The sequence below is a fragment of the Alligator mississippiensis genome, chromosome 12, assembly GCF_030867095.1.
Source record: "Alligator mississippiensis isolate rAllMis1 chromosome 12, rAllMis1, whole genome shotgun sequence".
In the NCBI taxonomy this organism is placed as follows: domain Eukaryota; kingdom Metazoa; phylum Chordata; order Crocodylia; family Alligatoridae; genus Alligator; species Alligator mississippiensis.
The window spans coordinates 38,265,473-38,287,432 of NC_081835.1; the positions used below are offsets into that span (position 1 = coordinate 38,265,473).

At 50.2% G+C, this 21,960-nt stretch overlaps 1 protein-coding gene across 1 annotated transcript in view; it reads left to right on the forward strand.

The window, feature by feature from the left end:
- Positions 1-463: 463 nt before the first annotated feature.
- The window catches only part of STIMATE (STIM activating enhancer), an 84,049-nt gene continuing 62,552 nt past the window's right edge, over positions 464-21,960 (forward strand). The window contains exon 1 of the mRNA XM_059716061.1: positions 464-722. Coding sequence (XP_059572044.1) covers positions 530-722 — 193 coding nt within the window. The 5' untranslated portion in view covers positions 464-529. The remainder of the gene's footprint in view (positions 723-21,960) is intronic.

The window sequence follows — 21,960 nt, forward strand, 5'->3', positions numbered from 1 at the left end:
ACCGCCCCGCGCTGCGCGCAAGGGACGATCACGCAGAGACGCGGCAAACCGCGCGCCCGGTTCCGCGCCCGGAGAGCGTCTGCCCCGCCCCGCCCGTTCTTTCCACCTGGGCCTGGGCGGCGCGTCCTGATGCTCAGCTGCTGCCTCTGGCTGCACGTGACGAGGCCGCGGCTGCGGCTGCGCGCGGACTAGGCTGGAGGCGGCTCCCGGCTTGTGACGCGATGGTGGTCCCAGTAAGGAGCCGCAGACCCATCACCACAGCCCTACAGCTCGCTAGGCTCTGCGCGGCCCCTTTAAAGCTGCGGGCCCCGCCCACTCCGCGGCGCCGAACGCCTCCGCTCACACGCCGATCTTCCATCCCGTGCCCCTCCGGCCCCTCCTCCCGGGGTGGCTTCACCAATGCGGGGCACGTCGTAGTAGCGTCAGCTGTGACGTGTGTGGGCGTGCCCTTGCTCAGGAAGCGCGGGGGTTGGGGAGTGGGGTTTGGCGCTGTCATGGGCGTGTGAGGCCGGGCCGGGGCTGCTCGGCCATGGGGGCGCCGCTCGCCGTGCTGGCCTCCAACGACACCCTGAGCCTGACGGTGCGGCCCGGCGCTGCAGCGTCGTCCCCGGGGGACGGGCCGGGCGGGGGGGACCGCGGCTGCGAGAACGGGGCGCTGATGGACTCCTTCGGCATCTTCCTTCAGGGGCTCCTGGGCGTCGTGGCCTTCAGCACTCTCATGCGTGAGTATCGTTTCTCTCCCCCCCCGGCCTAGCCTCGCCCTCCTGGGCTCCCGGTGATACCGTTTTCCCGCTGCGCCTTCGCCCCCTGCCCCGGCTCGGGGAAGCAGCTCTTTCCTTGCTCTGCCGCCCGCGGGCGAGGCTTCGGCTCCGAGGTCTGGCGGGACTCGCCTGTTCGCCTCTGCGCTGTACAAACAGCCGTGTAGCCAGGCTCGCTGGGCAGGGCTGACTTGTGCTTTGAGGTGCTCGGAGACAGGCCGCGTCTGTGATCGGGCCGCACCTGCGGAGCTCGGCTTTGAGAGGAGCTTCAAGACCGCCCACTGCCCAAGCTGAGGAGCCCGGTGTGCTGCCCTCCGGCACCCCCCAGTACACCCCAGCTGCTGTGCGCTGCCTTTGCCGGTTTCCTGCCTTTGGTTCCTTGTGCTTCTCCCTGTGTCAGGTAGAAGACACCACCACTGGAACCCAGTAGGGTTTTCCTGAAACCCATCATCCCTGCTGTGTGGAGCTGGGTTCCAGGAGTCGCAGCAGCAGCGACTCCCAGAATTCACTAACCACTTACTGTTTAATGAACAGCCCAGTAGTTACTTGTCCCAGCCTGAACAGTTGTGGTGGCATTTCCCACTTCATCTTACACTCTAGGAGCAGGTAAGAGTGAGCAGACCACAGGAATGAGTCAGGCTGCTTTGTTGTGCTCAGGCAATGTGGGTCCAGGCCCACCATGAGCAACTATGAGCCCACCTTAAAAAGGGAGGCCACTAAGAAAGTAACACCTAGTTTCTTGGGGCAAATTAAAAAGGAAACAGGAACAAGGAGTGAGGGTCACAGGTTCAAAACAAGGGATCCATAAGGGGACATGAAGCAGAATGCACCAGCCTACATGTACTGTCCTCTAAATGAATTGAGGAAGACTATGCCCACCAACAAGTGAAGCTTTGCCCAGAGACCTGAGCAGAGGAGTGACAGGAAGTCAGCCCCACACTCACCTGGGTACCTCCCAGCCAGAGCCTCCTTCCTGGTCTTGCCAGAGCCAGGAGGAGGTTGACCATGGGGTTCCAGGGCTTGGTGGGGCTATGGACAGGGATCACATGAAAGGTGCAGGGAGAAGTGCAGCTATAAACTCAGCAAGAGGTTCTGGAGGATGCGGAAGAGGGGCTGCAATCTGGCACACTTAAAGTAAGCGTGTGCCAGGGTCTCCCTCTGTTGGCAAAAGGGGAGGTGTGAGAGGTGTTTGTAAAGAGTGCCAGATACACACCTGTGATGACAACTCCTTGGAGGAGCCACCAGCTGACGTGGAGTTTCTGGTGGCTCATGGGATCAGGGCAGAGTACAGACTTGTCTACAGGGGACTCTTGCCTCTGTCCTTGCCTAAGATATGGTAGATGAGCAGGGATCCTGGTTTTCCCTGTTTCTGCCCTTTACCCCCTGCCCACAGCTCCTGCTCCAAAGCCCTGCTGGAGGAGGCTCCCAACTGTCAGGGCTTACAGGGTCAGGGACCCAGGTCCACAGCCCCCTGACCTTAGCAGGATGCAGAGGCTGCTGCAATAGAGCGGAGCCCCCCACATCTTCGCATGGGACAGGGGGCTGTGCACTGCCTGCTGTGGGCTCCCACCTTGCTGCTCTGCAGCTCGGCATGTGCAACCTGGCCCTACAAAGAACAGTGGAGCCATGCAAGCAGCTGCCTGCGACTGCGAGCTCCACACTGCCTTGGTGAGGTGTATCTGCCTGCATGGTTGCAGCTGGAGTGGTAGCGTGGGGTTGCACGTAGGAGATGCAGGCAGTGCGGAGCTCGCAATGGGAGGCAGCTTCTTGCATGACACCACTGTTTCCTGCAGCACTGGCTCGCACACACCAGGCTGCGCATGCCCCGGGGGAGGACAACAGGGTGGGGAGCATGAGCTTGAAGTGGGCAGCATGCAGCCCCTGTCCCACACAGTTCTGAGGGGCAAGGGTTCCTCCCCCCACCCCCTCCCGGAAGTATGCATAGTGGCAGGGAGCTGCCCCCCTCCCCTGCAAGCCTGCATTGGGCAGCCTGCCTCGCCTCTGCCCCACAGACAGATCTGGGGGCACGGGTCCCTTTTGCCCCCCCGGGAGTGCACGCAGCAGTGGGTGGGGAGCTGGCCTCTGCCCCCCAGACAAACCACCCGCAGCCCTGTCCTGCTCCCTGCCAGGGCCCTGCCATCACACATTGCAACCCCGGGCCTCAAGCCCCAAGCACTGCCCAGCTGGGTATCGTCCCCAGCCCTGCTCAACTCCCTCGCTCCCTTCTTATGGGGGCCTCAATCTTCCCCTTCACCCCCTTATTTACTCATGGGAGCTGCACTCCAGGCTGTCTGGCAGCCATGTGCATATACATGCATATGATACCCCCTGCCTGACTGCCCTCCTCCCTCTCTCTGCCAGCCTGCAGAGAGCTTGTTGCAAAACTACAAAATCTGTGGGTTTCTTCGGTAAAATGAGAAATCCACGTTTGCCTGTAAAAGATAAAATGGTTTACTGCAGTTTTCCATGGGAAACGGAAAACCTAGATCCCTGTAGATGAGTATTTAAACTGAATAATGAGTATTCAGTCTGTGTTTTGGAGTAGGTATGGGTAAAAACATACAAGTGTTCTGATTGTCTTCAGAATCCTCAGGAGGACATCAGATGTCCTAGAAAAGGATCTGAAAGTAACAGCACACAGACATGTGCAAGTTACCCCACATGAACAAATGCTGGCTCCTTTACAGAGCTACTCTTGGTAGACTTTTATTTAAAGAACCTAGCAAACTGCCTGTCAAAAAATGACTGGGGGGGATGGGGCCAGCGGGAACAGAGCCCAGTGGGGCACAGGGACCCAGGTCTGCTGGCCTGACACCCCTCTCCCCTCCTCCCCCCCCATCCCCTCTGTCCGTGCCATCTTGGTGGTGTACCTCCATGCCACCTCCTGCCATCTGCAACACTCTTGGAGCACTCTGCTTGGCTACTGAGACAGCCAATCAGAGTGTGAATAAAGCGTTATGGACAGACAGACTAAGGCTTTATATAGAGAAAATTGGGAAGTAAGAATTGCTGGTAAGTGAAAGGTTGAGTGAAATAAGTTCCTTTGGCTTGGAATGTTCTTTTATTTAACAGATTTTGCCACTTAATGGCAAATGTGTATTTATTTATTATAGAAACAAACCCTAAATTGTGAGAGAGAAATTAAGTATCCCCCAAAATGTATTGGTTTGAAAACACACATTTATCATTTTTTATTACATCTGTAATATAGCATCTATTACACTGCAGGTTAGTTATTCCTTTTTAGTTATTCCTCATCCAACCTAAGACAGCGATTTCAAAATGTGGAGTTTTGTTTTTTCTGTCTTGGCATAATTATTTTTGCGTTCCTGATGCTGCAGAGTAGTATTTAAGTATTTCCATATGGTACAACCTGTTTCATCTGTAAACAAAAAAAAAATCCTTCAAGGTATTGCTTGCAAGACTTTTCCTATAAATGATAAGTATATGCTAATTGTCTTTGGTCAGTAATTATAATATGTTCTTCCCATTTACAAGGAATGTGAAGATTTCGATAGTTATAAGGCTTAATATTATTATTTGAACTATTTACAATTACAGAAAGTGAATCTTATTGTCTTTCAATAATAGCAGTCAATGACTGACCTCCCAGTCTGAGTCCTGGGTGGAGCAGCATATAAATCTAAATAATAATAATATTAATAATCCTGCTTGTCCCAACCTATTTTATAGGGTTGTCTGTGACTTGTATCAAATATATAATATGTGTAGGATTTATCCATTCATCATACTTTTGATGGGATGCATAAACTCTTGCATTTCTTATTCCTAATGGAAAGGTTACTAAATTTGATTTGGGATGTTAGGAAAGGTCAAGAAGCAAGATGTGATTTTTTTGTTTGTTTGTTTTTTTGGGGTTTTTTTGTTAATAGAAATGAAAAAGGTTTCTGAAGCTCTTGATAATGGAAGAGGGAGGATATTCAGGTACTGAAAACTTAGTATTTGAGTATCTCTGGGTGAACAAGCAATTTATTCTGCGGTGAACTAAAAATATCTTTCCCTTTAGATCTCTTTCTTAACTGATCTACTACAATTAGACTCCCTACCTCAGAGAACCACAAAAAAGTCTATTATTGGTTTAAGGCTTAATCATTAAAGTTTTTTAAACTTGTTTCACACTGACTGTTTTTCTCTGTAGGTAATATTTTAGCAAATCCAGCTGTGAGACTGAATAAAATATGAATTAGGCCGTACTGATATAAAGTTGACTATGTAAAAAGAGAGGATAATTTGTGGGGGGAGACAGAAATAAAAAAACAAACTGACGAACAGCAAAGTTGGGAGGAGGGAGGGGAAGAAAGGGTGAGAAGGAAGGTGTACTCTCATTGTCTTCCCTACAGAATAAGCGGGTAAATCTTTTATGTAGCGTGCCATGAAAACATGCCTTGTTTCCAAACTTGTATAAAATTTTGGATTTCTGCTGTTCAGATTCCTGCAGGAACTGTTCCCTCAATTTTAGACCATGAACAGGTCTTTCAGAGTGACCGCAGAATCAGTTTGTTTTATTTGTGTTGTGGTAGCATATAAGAGCCATCACTGGAACCCCATTGTCCTAGGAGCTGTATAGAAAGGTAGGTCAGACACTACTCAAGAGTTCACATATAGAATAAAGATGAGAGATGCCAGATAGATAAATGCAGAATGGGTCTTGGGTGCTGTTACTGGAAAAGAGTTGGTTATAGTTGGATAAATGGTTACAATTTGATAACTAAGTTGCATGGTCAAAGTAGATAGAAATCCACCTGCTTAACAATACTAAAACTGAAACAATACTATAACTGAGTTATGGGGGAGCGTGCTCATGCTTGAAGGTAGGCTGCAGATACAGGTGGACCTAGACAGGCTGGCAAGCTGGGCGAATCAAAACCAGAAGTTCAATGTGGAGAAGTGTAAAGTGCTCCATATGGGGACAAACAACCTCCATCATACTTACAGACTCAGTGGCACCAAACTGAGTAGCACCATGACTGAAAGGGACCTAGGGTAATAATAGACCATAGTATGAACATAAGCCATCAGTGTGATGCTGTAGCTAGCAAGGCAAACAATACTCTGGCATGCATCAATCGATGCATCTCAAGCAAAACCAAAGAAGTGATTCTTCTGCTTTACTCAGCATTGGTGAGACCACAGCTGGAGTACTGCATCCAGTTCTGGGTGCTGCACTTCAACAAGGACATGGGCAAGCTTGAGAGTCCAGAGAAGAGCCACCTGGATGATCAGAGAGTTGCAAGGCAAGCCATATGAGGAAAGGCTGAGGGAGTTGGGCCTCTTCAGCCTAAAAAAGAGAAGGCTGAGAGGGGACTCATTGCAGCTTACCGCTACATCAAGGGAATACATCAAGGGCTCGGCAAACAACTGTTCACCAGGGCACCCTTGGGGAAAATGAGGTGTAATGGCCACAAACTACTGAAAGACCGTGTCAGGCTTAACAGTAGGAAAAACTTCTTCACAGTTAGGGTGTCCAGACTGTGGAATAAACTCCCTCCAGAGGTGGTGAAATCACCTACCCTGGAAATCTTCGATGATCTTGCAAGGTTCCTTCCAGCCCCTTACAATCTATGAACTTGGCATGTTCAGTCTGGCTTCAGTTGTGATAGCTGTTTTGGTTTGCCAGGTATCTGAAACTGTTTTATATGGATTTTGATAGCGCTTTAATGACTGTCCAGATATCTTCTGCATCAAGACTGTGATTTTTCTAAACTTGTTAAATACACTATGTCGTTGTGACAGGGCCCACCCAGAGGGTGGCCTCAAAGACTTTGTCTGCAGCCTAGTTCTGCACTCTGGTCCCCTTTTTGGTCTTCTCCCCTTCTGCACTCATCTACCTTGCCTTGGTATAACAAAGTATCTGGGGATGTTGCCTGGTTTGTAAAAGGGAAGTCCAGTGGTATCATCTCCAGACTAGTTGCAGGCTCTGAGGCTTTCCCTACCTGTCTTTCTTATTCTGTGTAATCGTGGCTGTACAGGCCCTAGTCCAGGGGGAAGGGCATTTAATGAGTTATGGTGAGCTGTTGAGGGCCACACATGCGCACACAATCTTTAAGAAGGTGTACTTTAAATAAATTATAGACAAACAAATCATTAATCAAATGTCTACTATAACATATTTTAACTTTATTTCAAAAAATATTTTGTCCTGATTAATGTTTTTTTGAGTAGTGCATACAGAGGCGACTGTATAATAGCTCAAAATTAAGTCTTGCTCTTGTATTGGGGGGGGGGGGGGGGGGGCGGTGCAGTGTGGGGAGGTGGGGGTGCATGGGGGGGGGAGGGGCCTGCCTGCACACTGGGGCCTGGGAGCTGGCTGGGGTGGGAGGGGGGAGGTGATAGAGGGCATGTGTATCAGGGCTCACCTGGGAGGTGTAGTGCAGGTGCCATCTGCCGCTGCCCCCCATCCAGCCCACAGCTGCCCCTTGGCACTTTGCATGGTGCTGAGCCCCATCTGCTCCCACCTTGGGCAGCCCATGTTGCACTCCTGCTACACCCACCCTACACGCGCTGACTGCGCCACTTCAGCCCTGACCCTGGCCCACACACACAGTTTCCAGGCAGGGCTGCCTTCCACCCACTTGGCTGCCTGCAGGTGGCTGCTTATCATGCCGGGCAGCCAAGTGGGTGGAAGGCGGCCTGGAGCTGGAGCCCCATAGGCTGGAGCAGGAACTACAAAGCTGCAGCTTTCCCACCACCCTTGATGCAGCTGCATCTACAGCATGGTCACCCCCACTTCTGCATGCTAACTGCTGCCCAGAATAGTGCAGTAGGAGACAGTGGGAGGAGCTGTTGAAGGTGGGAGGGAGCCATGCAGTACCTAGGTGGCTGCAGCAGTGACAGGAGCAGCACTGCCAAGAAGCTGTCAGCACTGGTAAGGGCAGGCTGGGGCCACTGGCTGGCATGGAGTGGGTATGGCTTGGCCCCATCCAGATACAATCAGTTGGTGGGCCATATCCAGCCTCTGGGCTTTATTTTGCACACCCTTGCCCTAATCACCTTAATGGCAATAATCATGGCCTCCAGCTGCCCCCATAACTATTGCCATACCTCATAGATGTTACCTAGGCTCTGTTTACTGAGTCTCCTGATCATCCCTGCTTTAGCCCTTGGGGCCCTGGCCCTGGTTCCAGCCAGGTCTCCTTCGGCCTTAGCTCTGTAGTTTCCTTCTTTCTATATCTGGGCCTCAGCCCTGTGGTTTTGCTCCCTTTCTACACAGGTGCCTGTATCTTGCAGGAAAAAAGAGAAAAATCACAGGGTACAGGACTCCCGCTCACAACTGCTCCTGATCCTTTGGTGGTTGGAAACAAATTAGCAACAGAAAACAGAACCCATTGGGTTACCATAAATAATCCTTATACAAAAATCTCAATCCTCTCCCTGGTTTGACACAGCCAGTTGTCAACCAGATCTTCAATCCTTTGGGTGCATTGGCATAAACCCCTCTTCTCTTGGGGGGTAGGGGTGAGTTCCTCATCTCTAGAACAGAAGAGCTCTGTTCTCTTCCGTAGTCGGGGCCAGTGTCCCTCTGCCCTGGAGTCAAGCCTATATACTAGCCAGTCCCCTGACCTGCCCTGCAAGTCAGCTGATCTATGCTTCTGAACCCTGGTTTAAATGAGATAATAAGAAACCCTTCGAGTCTCTACAAGATGCAAGGTAAACAGTCTCTATGTCTGCTCACTGCCCGCATCTTACCTTTGCATGGAGTGTGGTTCTTGTGGAGCTTACTGCTAAGCAGGGTGTTTACCCTAGAACCTAAGATCCCTGCTGCTCTAGCTGACCCATCCCAGGGCTGCTTCATTCTGCAGGTACTTTTCTGTCTCTCCCTTGCAGCCCCATGGACCTCCTAAGAGTCAGGTTCTCTCTTTTAGGGTCCTTCCTTGCCCCTTTGGAACACAGAAGTCCTAGTTTTAAAGGGCCTTTGTCAGTTTTTTCTGTCTTTCTGCTCTATCCTAGTAACAGCCCAGGGTTCTCTGTTAACAACCTTCTTCCCTTTCTAAATATCTTGATCCTCCACCAATCAAGCCATCTTCAATTGACTACTAGCTACTCCTAGAAATGTCACTCTTCTCCAGTTTCACAGCCCTGCAGTCCTAGCTATGATTGCAGTTTCCTTAGACCTGAAAAAGAGTGCATTGCATTCAGGAGCTTGTCTAAATCTATCTCAACTCTGCCGTTGGTCCAGGAAAATTTATCGCTCCAAAAACGTTTGCATCTCATATTTCTGCTTACCAGTTTGTATTGAATTCGCAAGAGGTTGGGTTATGTATCTATAGGTTGTATTCCTCATTTTGCGGAAATATTAATTAAATGGTTAAAGAAATGGTATGATTTGAACTAAAAGTTATTGAGACCTTTTCTTCATGGATCTTTCTGCCAAGATGAAAAATCACACCAATACAGAAGAATCAGGCAGAAGCGGTGCAACAAGGTTGTATTTCATGCACATTGTACATTTTCAAAGTCTCACTCATTCCTCACTCACTGCTAATTGTTGCAAGATGTAATTGAGCATGATGTTCCTTTTTTTGATAAAATGAGCATAAATTCAGAATTTGTCTTGGAATGTTTATATCAATGATATAGTGCAGTTTTTTTATGCAGCAATTGCTCTATACGGCAAATATCCCCCCAAAAGAACATCCCCCCCCCCCCCCCCCGAATTCTATGTTTGGCATACATCCAGATCTTTCATTCTTATCCTTTCTTTATAGGATCATAGAAAAGTAGGATGGAAGGGACCTCTAATCCTGTTTGAGGCAGGATCATCCCTGACTATAAGCCATCCCAGTCAGGTGATTGTCTCACCTGATTTTGAAAATGTCTAGGCATGGAGATTCCACAGCTTCTCTAGGTATCCTGTTTCAATGCTTAACTACCCCCACAGTCAGAAAGTTCCTCCTAATCTCCAACCTAAATTTCCTCTGTTGCAGCTTGAGGCCATTGCTTCTAGTCCTGTCCCCTGCAGCCACAGAAACAATGTTATCTTCATTGCCTGTATAGTCACCTTTCAAGTATTTGAAGGCTATTATCAAATCCCCCCTAAGTCTTCTCTTCTCTGAGCTAAATGACCAGGGGGGTGGGGGGTTCAGTTTTTCAGCAGAGCTTATGCTTCCCAGATCTAATGACTTCTTATCACTTTCCACTGGACTCTTTCCAATATGACCACAACTTCAAGTGCAGGGCCCAAAACTTGACATAGTACTCTATTCATTGTGATGAGCAGAAAAATTACTTTCCTTGAGTCCTTGGGCCCAAGAAATAACTGTCCGCTGGATATTGTCTATAGTAACTGTCAGGCAAAAAACATGTACTGGGTACTCATCATCTGATATTAAAGCTGTTAATATTATTCTGAATATTAGGTTACACAATAAAAGGGAGAGGGAGATTTGAAATTCTTCAGAACTAGAAATGTCTACAATGTAATTCATAATGTAGTGCATCTGTCAGTTTAATGTGGGAATCTTAAGGCATCATTATCCTCTTCATAAGAGCTTTTTAGCTAAAATAGGTCAACATTTTTGGTAGCAACCTGGCAGACAAATTGGCCGGCCCTGTAGGTAGACTGAGACAATATTTTGGAAAAAGTTTTTGGAAAATCTGAGCTCATCTCTACTATCAGGCAGTGTGAGTGATTTTTGCCTGACAGTTACTATAGAAGATTCTTAGCTGGCTGTCATTTCTTGAAGCTATCTGTAACTGAATGTTCACATGTTTTTACAAAAGAATCAGAAACCTCCTGAATGCACTAAGTTTTTGGGTAAGCTCTAATGCTAGAAGTCAGAGCCCCAAGTCCAGGTTACAGTTTTAAAGTTGTTCTAGTGTCATAAAGACATGTTCAGTCTTTAATGATGTGTCCCTGTATAACTGGAAGTGGGCAGCAGCCTTTTTCATTAAAGGAATTAATAGTTCTTTCAGTGGTATTACGCAGGATCTGGGCAATCGGTTCTACCACCCAGCTAAATGTTTTACTCTAGTTTCTTTCCAAAATAGATATTCCTTGTAATTTTCCCTGTGTTATGTGTTAATTTAAACTAGGGATCAGCTGCTAGGCAGCCATGCTCTAGGTTTACTTTTTTCTTTTGGACCCCAAAGCTGCATGAGTTGATAAAGCTAAGTTGGTGAGTGGGGGGAACAGTTATTTCTATGAACTCCTTACTAGATAATACTTTTTCTTGCTAGGAAATTATACCTTTCAAGGAGCTATAATTAAAAACAAAACAAAAAAAAACAACAACTTGTTTGCTGTTCCTTTTCTGTCAGCCATGTACCTTTCCCTTCTCCTCAGTGTCAGACCCTGCTCTCCCTGAGCACATGGAAGTGAGGAACAAATTTGAAAACAGTGACCCTGAAATTAAACATGGCTCTAATTTGCATTTAGTACCCATAGCCTTAGTTTATCCAGAATTGATACATTATCTTTTTTTTTGAAACTGGTGTAAGTTTTAGTACAGGTACCTCGTAAACGCACTTTTAAGCAGCACTTTGGCATCTGTGTGTCTATAATACAAACTGTGTTTTTATTTCTTTTATTTACAAAAATGCCCAAGTTTCATGCAGCTCTTTCTTCCTTCCCCTCCCTTTCCCCTTTAAAAAACATAGTTATGTATCCTGTTCGTGGAAACACAGACTCTTCTCTGACTTACTGTCTCGTTTCTATTAAGTATTCCGCATTTTACACCTTATTGGTACATAAACCTTTCCTCATCCCCTTCATTTATACAATCCAGTTTCCCATGCAACTTTTTTTTGCATCTTTCTTTCCTTGGGTTCTCTCCACAAACATCAGGACTCATTTCTCTATCTCCCAGACTGTCTGCTTTTTCCTCCCCTCTCCCTTTCCAGTCCCTCCATAGATACATTTGTACCCCACATAGACCTATCTTTAAGAACTGTTTGACAGACCATTCTACCAGTCTCTCCCGTTGTAAACACGTGCTCCTCTGTATTGCACAGGCTGTGCTTCATGTCAGGTGGAACATCAATCCTGTATATAAAATCACAGCCAAGATCATGGCTTTTAGCAGCCTTACCTTTCCCTCTAAACTGTGTGGAAGCTAATATACAGCGGTTTTGCCACAATAAAGAGAATTACCCACAGGTGTCTTGCCTGAAAACAAGCACATTTTCAAGTCATTTGGCAACTAGTTAATGCTGATGGGAGCAGGATTGTGAGATCTGGAGGCTCCTAGTCATGAACTGACATGAAGGGGGCAGTTACAAGAAGGTAGTCTAGCACTTGGATGAGGCAGGAGTGTGATTTTTGCAACTAACTGCAACTGAATAGCCCTCTTCCTGATCTGCTCTACTTACTCCACATGGGAAAGAGGCTGGAAAAGGTGCCCTAAAGATAGCCTTTCTACCATTTTTCTGACTAGAAAACTGCGTCCATTGGGATCACTTTTACTGGGGTTGAAATCAACAAAGACACACAATCAGTTTCAGGACCTAAAATATAAGGATTGTCCTGGTGTGGTAGAGAAAAGGCCAAGGCCAGAACTGCAGTGGGAGAACCCTGCAGCCCCGGGGAAACAACCCTGAAAGCCCTGTGATGGGGAAATACTTACTGGCTGCAGATCAGTGGCAGGCAGTTGAAAGAGGAACCACCCGCGTGCTTCATCAGTCATTTATCTATCTAGCTGGGGCCAGCACATAGTGGTGACGTCATCTGGCAGCATCGGCCAGGAACTTTAAAAGCTGGCTGCCAGGAAGGAGCAGGGAAGCACCAGCTGAAAGGCGGCCCTAAGTTCCCAGCCAGCATGGCTGACACAGACTCCAGTAAGGGATACAGGATGGAGTCCCGAAGAGAAGTCTGCCCTTTGACGGTGCAGTGCCCGGCATTGGTACCTGGAAAGGATGCTGAGGGAATAGCCACTGGTATAGACACAAGGACACGTGAGTCAGGAGAGGAGAGTGTTGCCTCCCTCTGCCCTTTCAGTTTTTGGATTTCTTTGTAAATTTTAGTTGCCCCTGGAGCTGGAGCTTAGGCTCATAGATTACGTCTGGGGCTGAGGGATCAGGGCAGATGCCCCCGCAGAACTTCCTGCAGCCCCCACTGGGGATAGATTCCAGCCAGGCCCCCAACGGGGCACATGCCACTACAGCCCCCACTCTAGGAGCGGAGTCCAACCGACCCCCTCCAGGGGAAGACAAGCCTGTGACCCCCACTCCAGGGGCAAGTAGGACTCTAATGTAGAGCCCAGGGAGTTTCCTCCAGCCAGGCCCCCTTCAGGGGGGCTCCCAAGCTCCCCCCTCCATCAGGGATCTAGGGCATGAGTAATGGGAAGGGCTCCTCCACAGCTGGGGATAGGAAGGGCAAGGGCCCAGACTGCCAGCACCTGTGGGGACCAGGTGTGCTACTCTAGCCAGCATGCCCACTCAGCTTGGCCTTGGCCCCACCAACGCAGCCCCCCCAGTGAGGGAGCCACAGCTATGCCCAGGTGTCTCCAGGACGACCCACAGCTGCAGGGCCTGGACCCTCCAATGCTGGCCCTTCCAGCTTGGGCGGCAGGGCGCCTTCCTGGCACTCGCCCGCAGGCATGGGGTGAAGTGCCAACTACCCAAGCAGGAGAACCTGGGTGCAGGCCCTGGCTCAGGTGGTGGGGCCCCCCAAAAATCGTGGTGGCCTCCTGGTTTCATGGCAAGGGGGTTTTTTTCTCTTGCCCTGGAGGCTGCCACACAAAAGGCGGTGGAGAGGGGGCTTTTGGTAGAGGGCAAATGCATCCCTCTCGAACTCCTAGAAGAGCTAGGGACCCAGGTGGTCCTTAGCTCCATCCCACCTTTATATCCCTGATTGGGCCCTGCCTACCCAGCTCCACACCCTGGAGAGGGTTATCTCCCTGGTGGTGGCCCTCCCTCTGGGGTGCCAAGACCCCAGCCTTTGCCACATGCACTTTTTCCACTGGTAGGTCATGATCCAGGTGGTGGCGGGAGCATGCCTGAAGGCCAAGAGGTGCCTCGTGATTCCCTTTCAGGGGGCCTTGGTGAGAGGATACCTTGGGGGACCTGTGTTGCTTCCAGTGCTGTGCCTCGGGGGCACTTGTCATAAATGCCCTTTGGGCCAGATGGGAAAAATATCCATGAGTCCCACTGGTGAGAGGGATGCCCCTGCCATCAGTACCCCTCCCCCCTTGGGCCACCCTGGCACCCCAGCTACATCACCCAACCCGTCCATGAGCTGAGGAAACCCTACCCCTCAACCAAGTTTGTCAGGGCCCCAGGGAGGGAGGCAGCAGCTGAGGCGAGAGAGGGAGCAGGGCCCATGGAAGAGGCCCATATTCCACTATCCTGGGCCTGCCCCCCGAGACGATGGGCGCCAAGGTTGAGACGAAGCCAATGGTAGGTCCAGTAGTGGAGCCCTCTCCTCTGATGACCTGGGGGAGACTGGGGCCCTTGGGCTCACCCCAGTGAGTCCTGAGGGGGGAGGTACTCTCTCCCAGGACCCTGAGGCAGGCACGAACGCCACCCCGGGGCCTGGCAGGTCTCCTTGCCCTCCCTCCCAGAATAGCCTTGCTACCAGCCCGCCCTGTGGTCCCACACCCAAGGGGGTTGAGGTGGGGTCCCGTGACCAACAGGCTTATCTTTTTGGGGACCGTGTGCAGAGTCCCTGGGGTTCCAGCTCTGCCCTGCCATCTTGTGAGGGAGGCCCACCCTCACACTTACCCCCACCCCATCCCAAAAGGGCTGCAGAGCTCTCCCAGTCCCACCCCGAGTCCAGGGCCTTAAAGGACCAGAGGGTTCAGACCAAGGAGCCCACTAAGCCCCAGGACCAGAAGGACACCTGAGAACCGGCAGGCTCCATGGAGCCTGGTGGACCTCTCAGTCCTGGCAGTCCCCGGGGATAAGCTACTTACATTCCTTGATCTCAAGTACACCCAGCGGTCTGCCAGCAAGGTGCAGCTCACCTTGGACCACTGGGGAGATTTTGACAGCATCCTTGATATTGAGAAGGTGCTGGCAGGGGAAGGCAAGGGACCCAAACACTGCAACGCCTGGATCTATAGGCGGGCCCGCAGTTTTGTAGATGCCCCCTATGCCTATGGGAAGGCACTGTGTGAGCTGGCAGGCCCCATGCTGGACATTGAGGTGCACAAGGCCCCTGCTGAACTGTCTATCCTCCCCGCCGCGCTCCCCACCCCCGCCAGCCATGAGGTCATTTAAGATTGCAGCCCTCAATGTCCATGGCTACAGGGAGGGCCTCCGGAGATGCCAGGTGCTCTCCTTCCTTTAGGAGTGGGGTACCTTGTGGTATATCATAGATTTTCAGGGTTGGAAGGGACCTCAGCAGACCAAGTCTGACCTCCTGCCCTGGGCAGGAAAGAGTGCTGGGGTCAGATGACCCCAGCCAGGTGTTTGTCCAGTCTCTTCTTAAAGACCTCTAAGGTATGGGAGAGCACCAGCTCACTTGGAAGCTCATTCCAGATTCTGCTAACCCTCACCATAAAAAAGTTCATCCTGATGTCTAGTCTAAATCTGTTCTCTGTCAGTTTGTGGCCATTGTTTCTAGTTACTCCAAGGGGTGCCTTGGTAAATGGAGTATTTCCTATTCCTTGCTGCCCCCCCAACCCCCCAACAAACTTATAGATGGCCACCAAATCCCCTCTCAGCCTTCTCTTATGGAGGCTGAAGAGACCCAGGTCCCTCAACCTCTCCTCATAGTACCTATCCTGCAGGCCCCTAATCATACGTGTGGCCCTTCTCTGGACCCTGTCAAGGTTATCCACATCCCTCTTGAAGTGCAGCGCCCAAAACTAAACGCAGTACTCTGGCTGTGGCCTGACCAGTGCTGCATAGAGGAGAAGTATCACCTCCCTAGACCTGTTCGTGATGCATCTATTAATGCGTGATAGAGTGTGGTTAGCTCTATTAATCCTTCTTGCAAGACACCCTGATGACTTCAGTCAATGAGCCTAGCTGGTGGCTGGAGTGGGAAGACAGGGTCTTTTTTAGTCACCTCGTGGCCACCTCTTGTGGGGTGGCCATACTGTTCTCCCCAGGCCTACAGCCAGAGGGTCTCCAGGACATTGAGGTGGTTGCTGGGCCACCTGCTGCATCTCTGGGTCCAAGTGCAGGGGCTGGTCCTGAACCTTCTGAATGTGTATGCCCCTGCAAAGGACCCGGAGTTGGTGGACTTCTGCCACTTACATCGGCACCCTCAACCCTCGCAAATGTCTGGTCCTTAGCAAGGACTTTAACATCACCCTGAATGTGCAAGGCTGGTCAGGCAGGGAGCAGAATCAGGCTGCCATGGGCATCCTCAGGGAGTGTTTGGTTAAGATCAACTGGACCCAGACAGAACCTATCCTGTTCAGGCAAGGGGTATGTCAAGGCTGACCCCTGTCAGGCCAGCTGTATGACTTTGCCCTGGAGCCCTTCCTTATCCTCCTTTGGAGGCGGGTTGCAGTGTTGGTGCTCTGGGAGCCAGTGGTGTGGCTGGTCCTGTTGGTGTATGTTGACGACATGCTCCTCACGGTCCAGGACCTGGTGCAGGTGGAGGCCTGCTAGGTGTTTTACTTTGTGGCCTCCTCTGCCCAGGTCAACTGGGTCAAGGGCTTTGGCCTGACAGTGGGTGACAGGTGGCAGTTGGACTCTCTCTCCTCCCCCCCCCCCCCCCCGGCATGCTCCGAGTCATCCACTGGAGCATGGGCTTTTTGCTCTACCTGGGGGTCTACCTGTCCCCCCAATCCCTCCCCGCTGGAGAACTGGCACCAGCTGGAGGCAAGGGTGATGGAGCAGCTGCAACCATGGATGGGACTGCTACGGTGTCTCTCCCTGCGTGGGAGGGCACTGGTGTTGAACCAGCTGGTCCTGTCCATGCTCTAGCACTACTTACACACCCTGCTAGTGCCCTCTGAGGTTCTAGCTGGGCTCTGGAGACAGGCGCTGGAATTTTTCTGGCTGGGACAGCCCTGGGTTGCTGTGGAAGTTCTGACCCTCCCCTTGCAGGAGTGCAGCATGGTTTACCTGCGCAGTTAGGTCCTGATGTTCTGCCTTCAGGCCCAGGAGCAACTGCTATACAGTGGTGGTAGCCACACGGCATGGGGCCACCTGGGGCACGCCTTCCTCTGCCACGTCAGGGGGGCTCCGGTATGACTGGCAGCTCCTCGGCCTGCAGGGCTTCTCCCTGCAAGGGCTGCCAGAGTTCTACCAGGACCTCCTCTGGGCCTGGAGGCTGGTCTCTGCCTCCAGGTCCCCTGCGACTCTCACCCTGGGTGCTGATTTGCTCATTGAGCCCCTCTTCTGGAAACCCCAGCTGGAGGTGCCAACAGCAGAGGCGTCCTGGTTGTGACAGAGGCTGGCCCTAGGTGGTGTCACCTGTATCGGAGACTTCCTGGACTATGGTAGGTGGACATGGGTGGACTTCACTGCACTGGCCTGTTGCATGGATTTACCCATGATGCATGCAACTTGCCACCTAGTCCAGGAGGTGAAATCTGTCTTACCTCCCAACGTACTTGGCTTTGTCAACCAGATCCTACGTGATGGCAGTCCCTGCTCCCCTGCTTCCCCCATGTCCTCCAGCCCACCAGGGTTTGTTGTGTGGCCAGCACCTCGCCTGGCCTCATGGTGCTCCCTGCTCCACCACCTCAGCCAGCTGGAGGACACCAAGCCAGTCCCCTTTTCCACCATCCATCGTCGCCACCTCTACACACTCGTATGCTGCATGATCCACCATGCTGCCCTCATGTTCCACCCAGACACCAGGTGGTGGGATCTGCTCAGCGAGGGTGTAGCTCGGGAACCCCAGTGGCTGAGCCTGTACTCCACCCTCATCCTACGAGCCACTGGGAACCTCAGCTGGTGGCTTCTGCATGGAGCCATCGCCACAGGCGTGTATGTGGCAAGCTTTACTGACACCCTGGTCTTCTGCCCCTTCTGTGGGCAGAGGGAGGTCCTGGCACACATGATGCTCAAGTGTGCCAGGCTGCAGCCCCGCCACCTCCACCTCTGGAACCCCCTCCTGAGGTTCTGGATTAACTTTCCCCGCCCCCACTGTTTTATTTAAGGACACCCCATCCGCAGCATTTCCTCTAAGCTGCGTGGCATGCACAGGTGTGCTGGCAGTGAGGCATGAGTGCACCTGCGCAGCTGTGCATGCCATGCAGCTTAAAGGGAACACTGCCCATCTGCAGCCACACCAAGCCCTCAGACCTCCTGGTCAACCTCTTCCTGGCCCTGGCCAAGTGGGACCTGTATGTGACCAGGAAGGAGGCTCTGGCCAGGAAGGTGCCCAAGGACTGCGGGGCTGCTTTTATCTCACTGGTCTGCATGCTCCTCTGAGCAGAGCACTACTGGGCGGTGTCCACTGACTCCTTGAATGCCTTTGAGGACCAGTGGGCATGGCCTGGGGGGCTCTGTTTGGTGTTCCCCTCAGGAGCATTCATTTTCACGTTTTGACCCCTTGACCCACATGACACTACCATCCTGTGTTTTGCCTCTGTTGTCCCCAGAATTTTGTTGTTTCATTCATCCATTAGACCCTGCACAGTAGAGGCTACAAGTTAGCCAGGTGGGCCTTAGGGCCACAGTAATGGAATGAGACAAAAAGACAGGAGCTTCTGGGGCCCAGCCAATTGGTATCTGGGGACACTATGTCTTGTGCCAGCTGGACTGCTGTAGCAATCCTAACCAATAATTGCCCACTAAAATACAATTTGACCTTTTATTGTGCTTTTTATTCAGTTAAATGGCAAATCCCTGGGCAGGAAACAGTATACATATACACAGAGCAGTGTATCTTCTTATAAAGAACTTAATTTCTATATATGATACCTGTTTCATTCCCAGAATAATCTAGAGCAATGGTGCTCAACCTTTTTTCCTGCCAGATGGGATGGATAGTGCTTGGTCTGTCCATGGGCCAGATATGGCCAGTGGCCCTGATCTGGCATCTGTGGTGGGCACAGCAGGACTCCATCTGGCTGCGCAGAGGGGGCCATGGGGCAACCTGGCCCAGATCCAGCCGTGCAGGGGGAAAAAGGCTCCGACCTGGCCCCATGGAGGGGAGAGGTGTAGCTTGGCCCCAATTCAGCCGCACAGGGAGAAGGAGGCATGGCCTGGCCACAGTATGACTGTGCAGGGGGAATGGGCGTGGCCTAGCTCCAACCCACGGCATTGGGCTGGGGAGTTTGGCAGTGGGAGGAGGGTGACTGCATTCATGGTCACTCTTCCCCCACCACTAAATTTGCTGATCTGTGGGGAGCCCCCTAGGCCAGATTCCATGGCTCAATGGGCCTCAAATTGAGCACCCCAGATCTATAAGGAGAAATTGCCTGTGGTATTAGTGGCTGGGAACTTGACTTAGATGAACAAAGTCACTAGCCAACTAATAGTTCAGTGGGGGGAGCGGGGGGGGGACGACTCATGAGCACAGTCCACGCTCCAGTGTCTATCAACTAGATAGACTGCCCTAGAAGGACCCCAATGTATTCTAATAATATGCTCAAACATGGATTTTAAAACTTGATCAAACTATGTCAGTTTATTAAATACCACAAATAACAACCAGAAAATACAAAATCTATTTCTGTTACACTATATTGAAAAAAACAGCTTATGATACTACCTATACCGTAAGGCCTATTGTTTACACTATATATGTATCTATATAGGAGAACATACTAGACTTACAAACATATAACAACAAAGGGAAGAATGGGTGATATTTACCTAAGGAAATTACAAAGTAGTACAACTGGGGACAGGAAAGAATGAACCAGGACTACCATCAAGTATTCTCCTGTCACAGAGTCAATGATGTAGTCTTGAGATACAGTAGTATTACCCTCACGTCTATCAGTGTTGGGTAACTTCAGCCATGAACTATACTTCAGGCTTGTACTCTTCCTCACAGCCTCTCTTTCAGGTGCGCAGGCCTTCAGACAAGTTTAGACCCTCACAAGCCTCGCACACTCAGGCACCCGCAGACACACCTTCTGAGGGAAAGGATCCTTTTAAACCTAGACTGCACATGGTACTCAATTTTCACACAGCCCACAGTTAATCTTCACACGGCACTTAAGCAATAATGGATCTTTTGTGCACGGCACTTGATCTTTTATGCACGTTCCTCTACTTTCCTTTACTGGCAGGCTGCAGAGTCACCAAAAGTTCAAACTATATCTACAGCTTTACAACATCTTCACAGAATGCTATTTGCAGTTTCATTATTCTCCATTTTGGGAGCTTGAAATAAAAGATGTTGCATTATGGAAGAATCATTTGTTTTATTTTTTCTTTGTTTATCCCTAACATGCGTGATATTTTCTAGGGCTGTGCGAAATGGCTGTGTTTCAATTCGGTTTCAGATTCGGCCATTCCGTGGACAGTGATTCGTTCCGGTGCTTTGGATCACTGTCCTGTTTCATTTCGGCCACATCTCCTCCAAGTCTGTTTTGAAGCCCAGTAGGGCTTGGGGTTGGAGGCTGCAAGGCCCCAGCGGGCAGCAGGATGAGGCTGTGGGGTGGCTCATCCAGGGGAGGGGGAGGGCCACTACCCTCCATGCAGGCGAGGAGACCCCTGTGTGGATCTTTGATCCCTGCGGAGCCAGGTCGCAAGGCAGGGGACCAGCACTGCCCTGCCGCATGACCTGGCTCTGCAGGGAGCAGAGATCCACGCCAGGGATCTCCTCCCCATGCCCACCCCTTGCAGCCCCGGATCTGTCCTCCCTGTGGAGCGAAGTCACGTGGCAGGGACCAGCACTGCCCTGCTGCATGACCTAGCTCCACAGGGAGCAGAGATCCATGCCAGGGATCTCCTCCCAACCACTGTCCATCCTGGGCTGCACCGGATCTCTGCTCCCTTCACAACCAGGTCGTATGGCAGGGACTAGCACTGTCCTACCATGCAACTTGACTCTGCAGAGAGCAGAGATCCGTGCCAGGGTCTCCTCGCTGCTGCTGCACGCCCCATGTAGCCCCACATCAGGGCAGCAGGGGGTGGGCAGCAGTGGCGATGAGACCCCCAGCACAGATCTATGCTCTCTGCAGAGTCAAGTCGCATGGCAGGGCAGCAGCAGACAGCTGTTTCCCTGCAAGCCCAGCTCCAGAACTCCCTAATGTTCCAAAACATCTCCAAATCATTTCTGAAACGTTTCAGATGCCACGTTTCATTTTGGAGATGTTTCTGAGCCTTCCGTTTTGATTCAGATTTGGTATTTCTAGTGCCTAAATGGCCCGAAACACCTCCAAAATGAAACGGCTGCCAAAATTTCGCACAGCTCTACTATTTTCTCCCTTTTTTAGCTCTGAAAATGACCATCTCTAAAATTAATGATCTGTTATCTTTCAGCTACCTCTGCGTTCCCTCCTCTCTCACTTTCCTGCCCCGGTCCAAAAGTAGATTTCTTCATTTATATTTGCTAAAGAGTAATATTTGACTAGTTTTTTTCCATCCATCATTTTATCTGTGCTTCTGAATGGGCTGCATGTATCAATCTCAAGCATGTGTACTATTTTGTTTCACATAACAATCACTGTCCTAAAAGAAGGCCACATATGGACTATATTAAAAATTGTAGTCAGGTGTTAACAGTATACCTTAACATCTCATCTCATACACTTATAAATTAGAGTTGCTCTTAATGTTTTTATAACAAAAAATGGGACAAGAGTGTCCTTTTTTTAGAAAGCGTCTTTGATGTAAAAGCCTGTTTTACTACTTGTAATTTAGGTTTTTCATAAAAAGAAAAAAGATCAGGTTATGACACCCATAAAATATACATTTCATTAAGTAATGTCTTTGACCAATAAGGTAGACTAGTTTTACACATGTAACTTTCTCATTTCTGGCCTTGTAGGATGCTAAAAATGGTGAGTTCTGCACAATTTGAACTTTAGAATGAATAAATATTTCCTCATTTATTTGGAAGTAATGATAGAAGAATATGTTTATATTATTTTTTTGCATTATCCTGACTGAGCCTGCTAAGCTATTTTAGGTGAAGGATTATTGTCTACTGGATGGACAATCAGAAAAGCTGATGTTGCCAGGGTGATGACAAAAAGTATTCCATATTATATGCCACAGCAATCTGCAGGGATCCTAGTTTTTCTGTTTAAAAATCCCAGATTCTTCGATTTAAAAACCCTAAATCCTCTTTTTTCCACGATTAAAATGAAATGCCACTGTATATATAGATATCAGTTGAACACACTGTATTGACATATTTACAATTAAAAAAAAATTA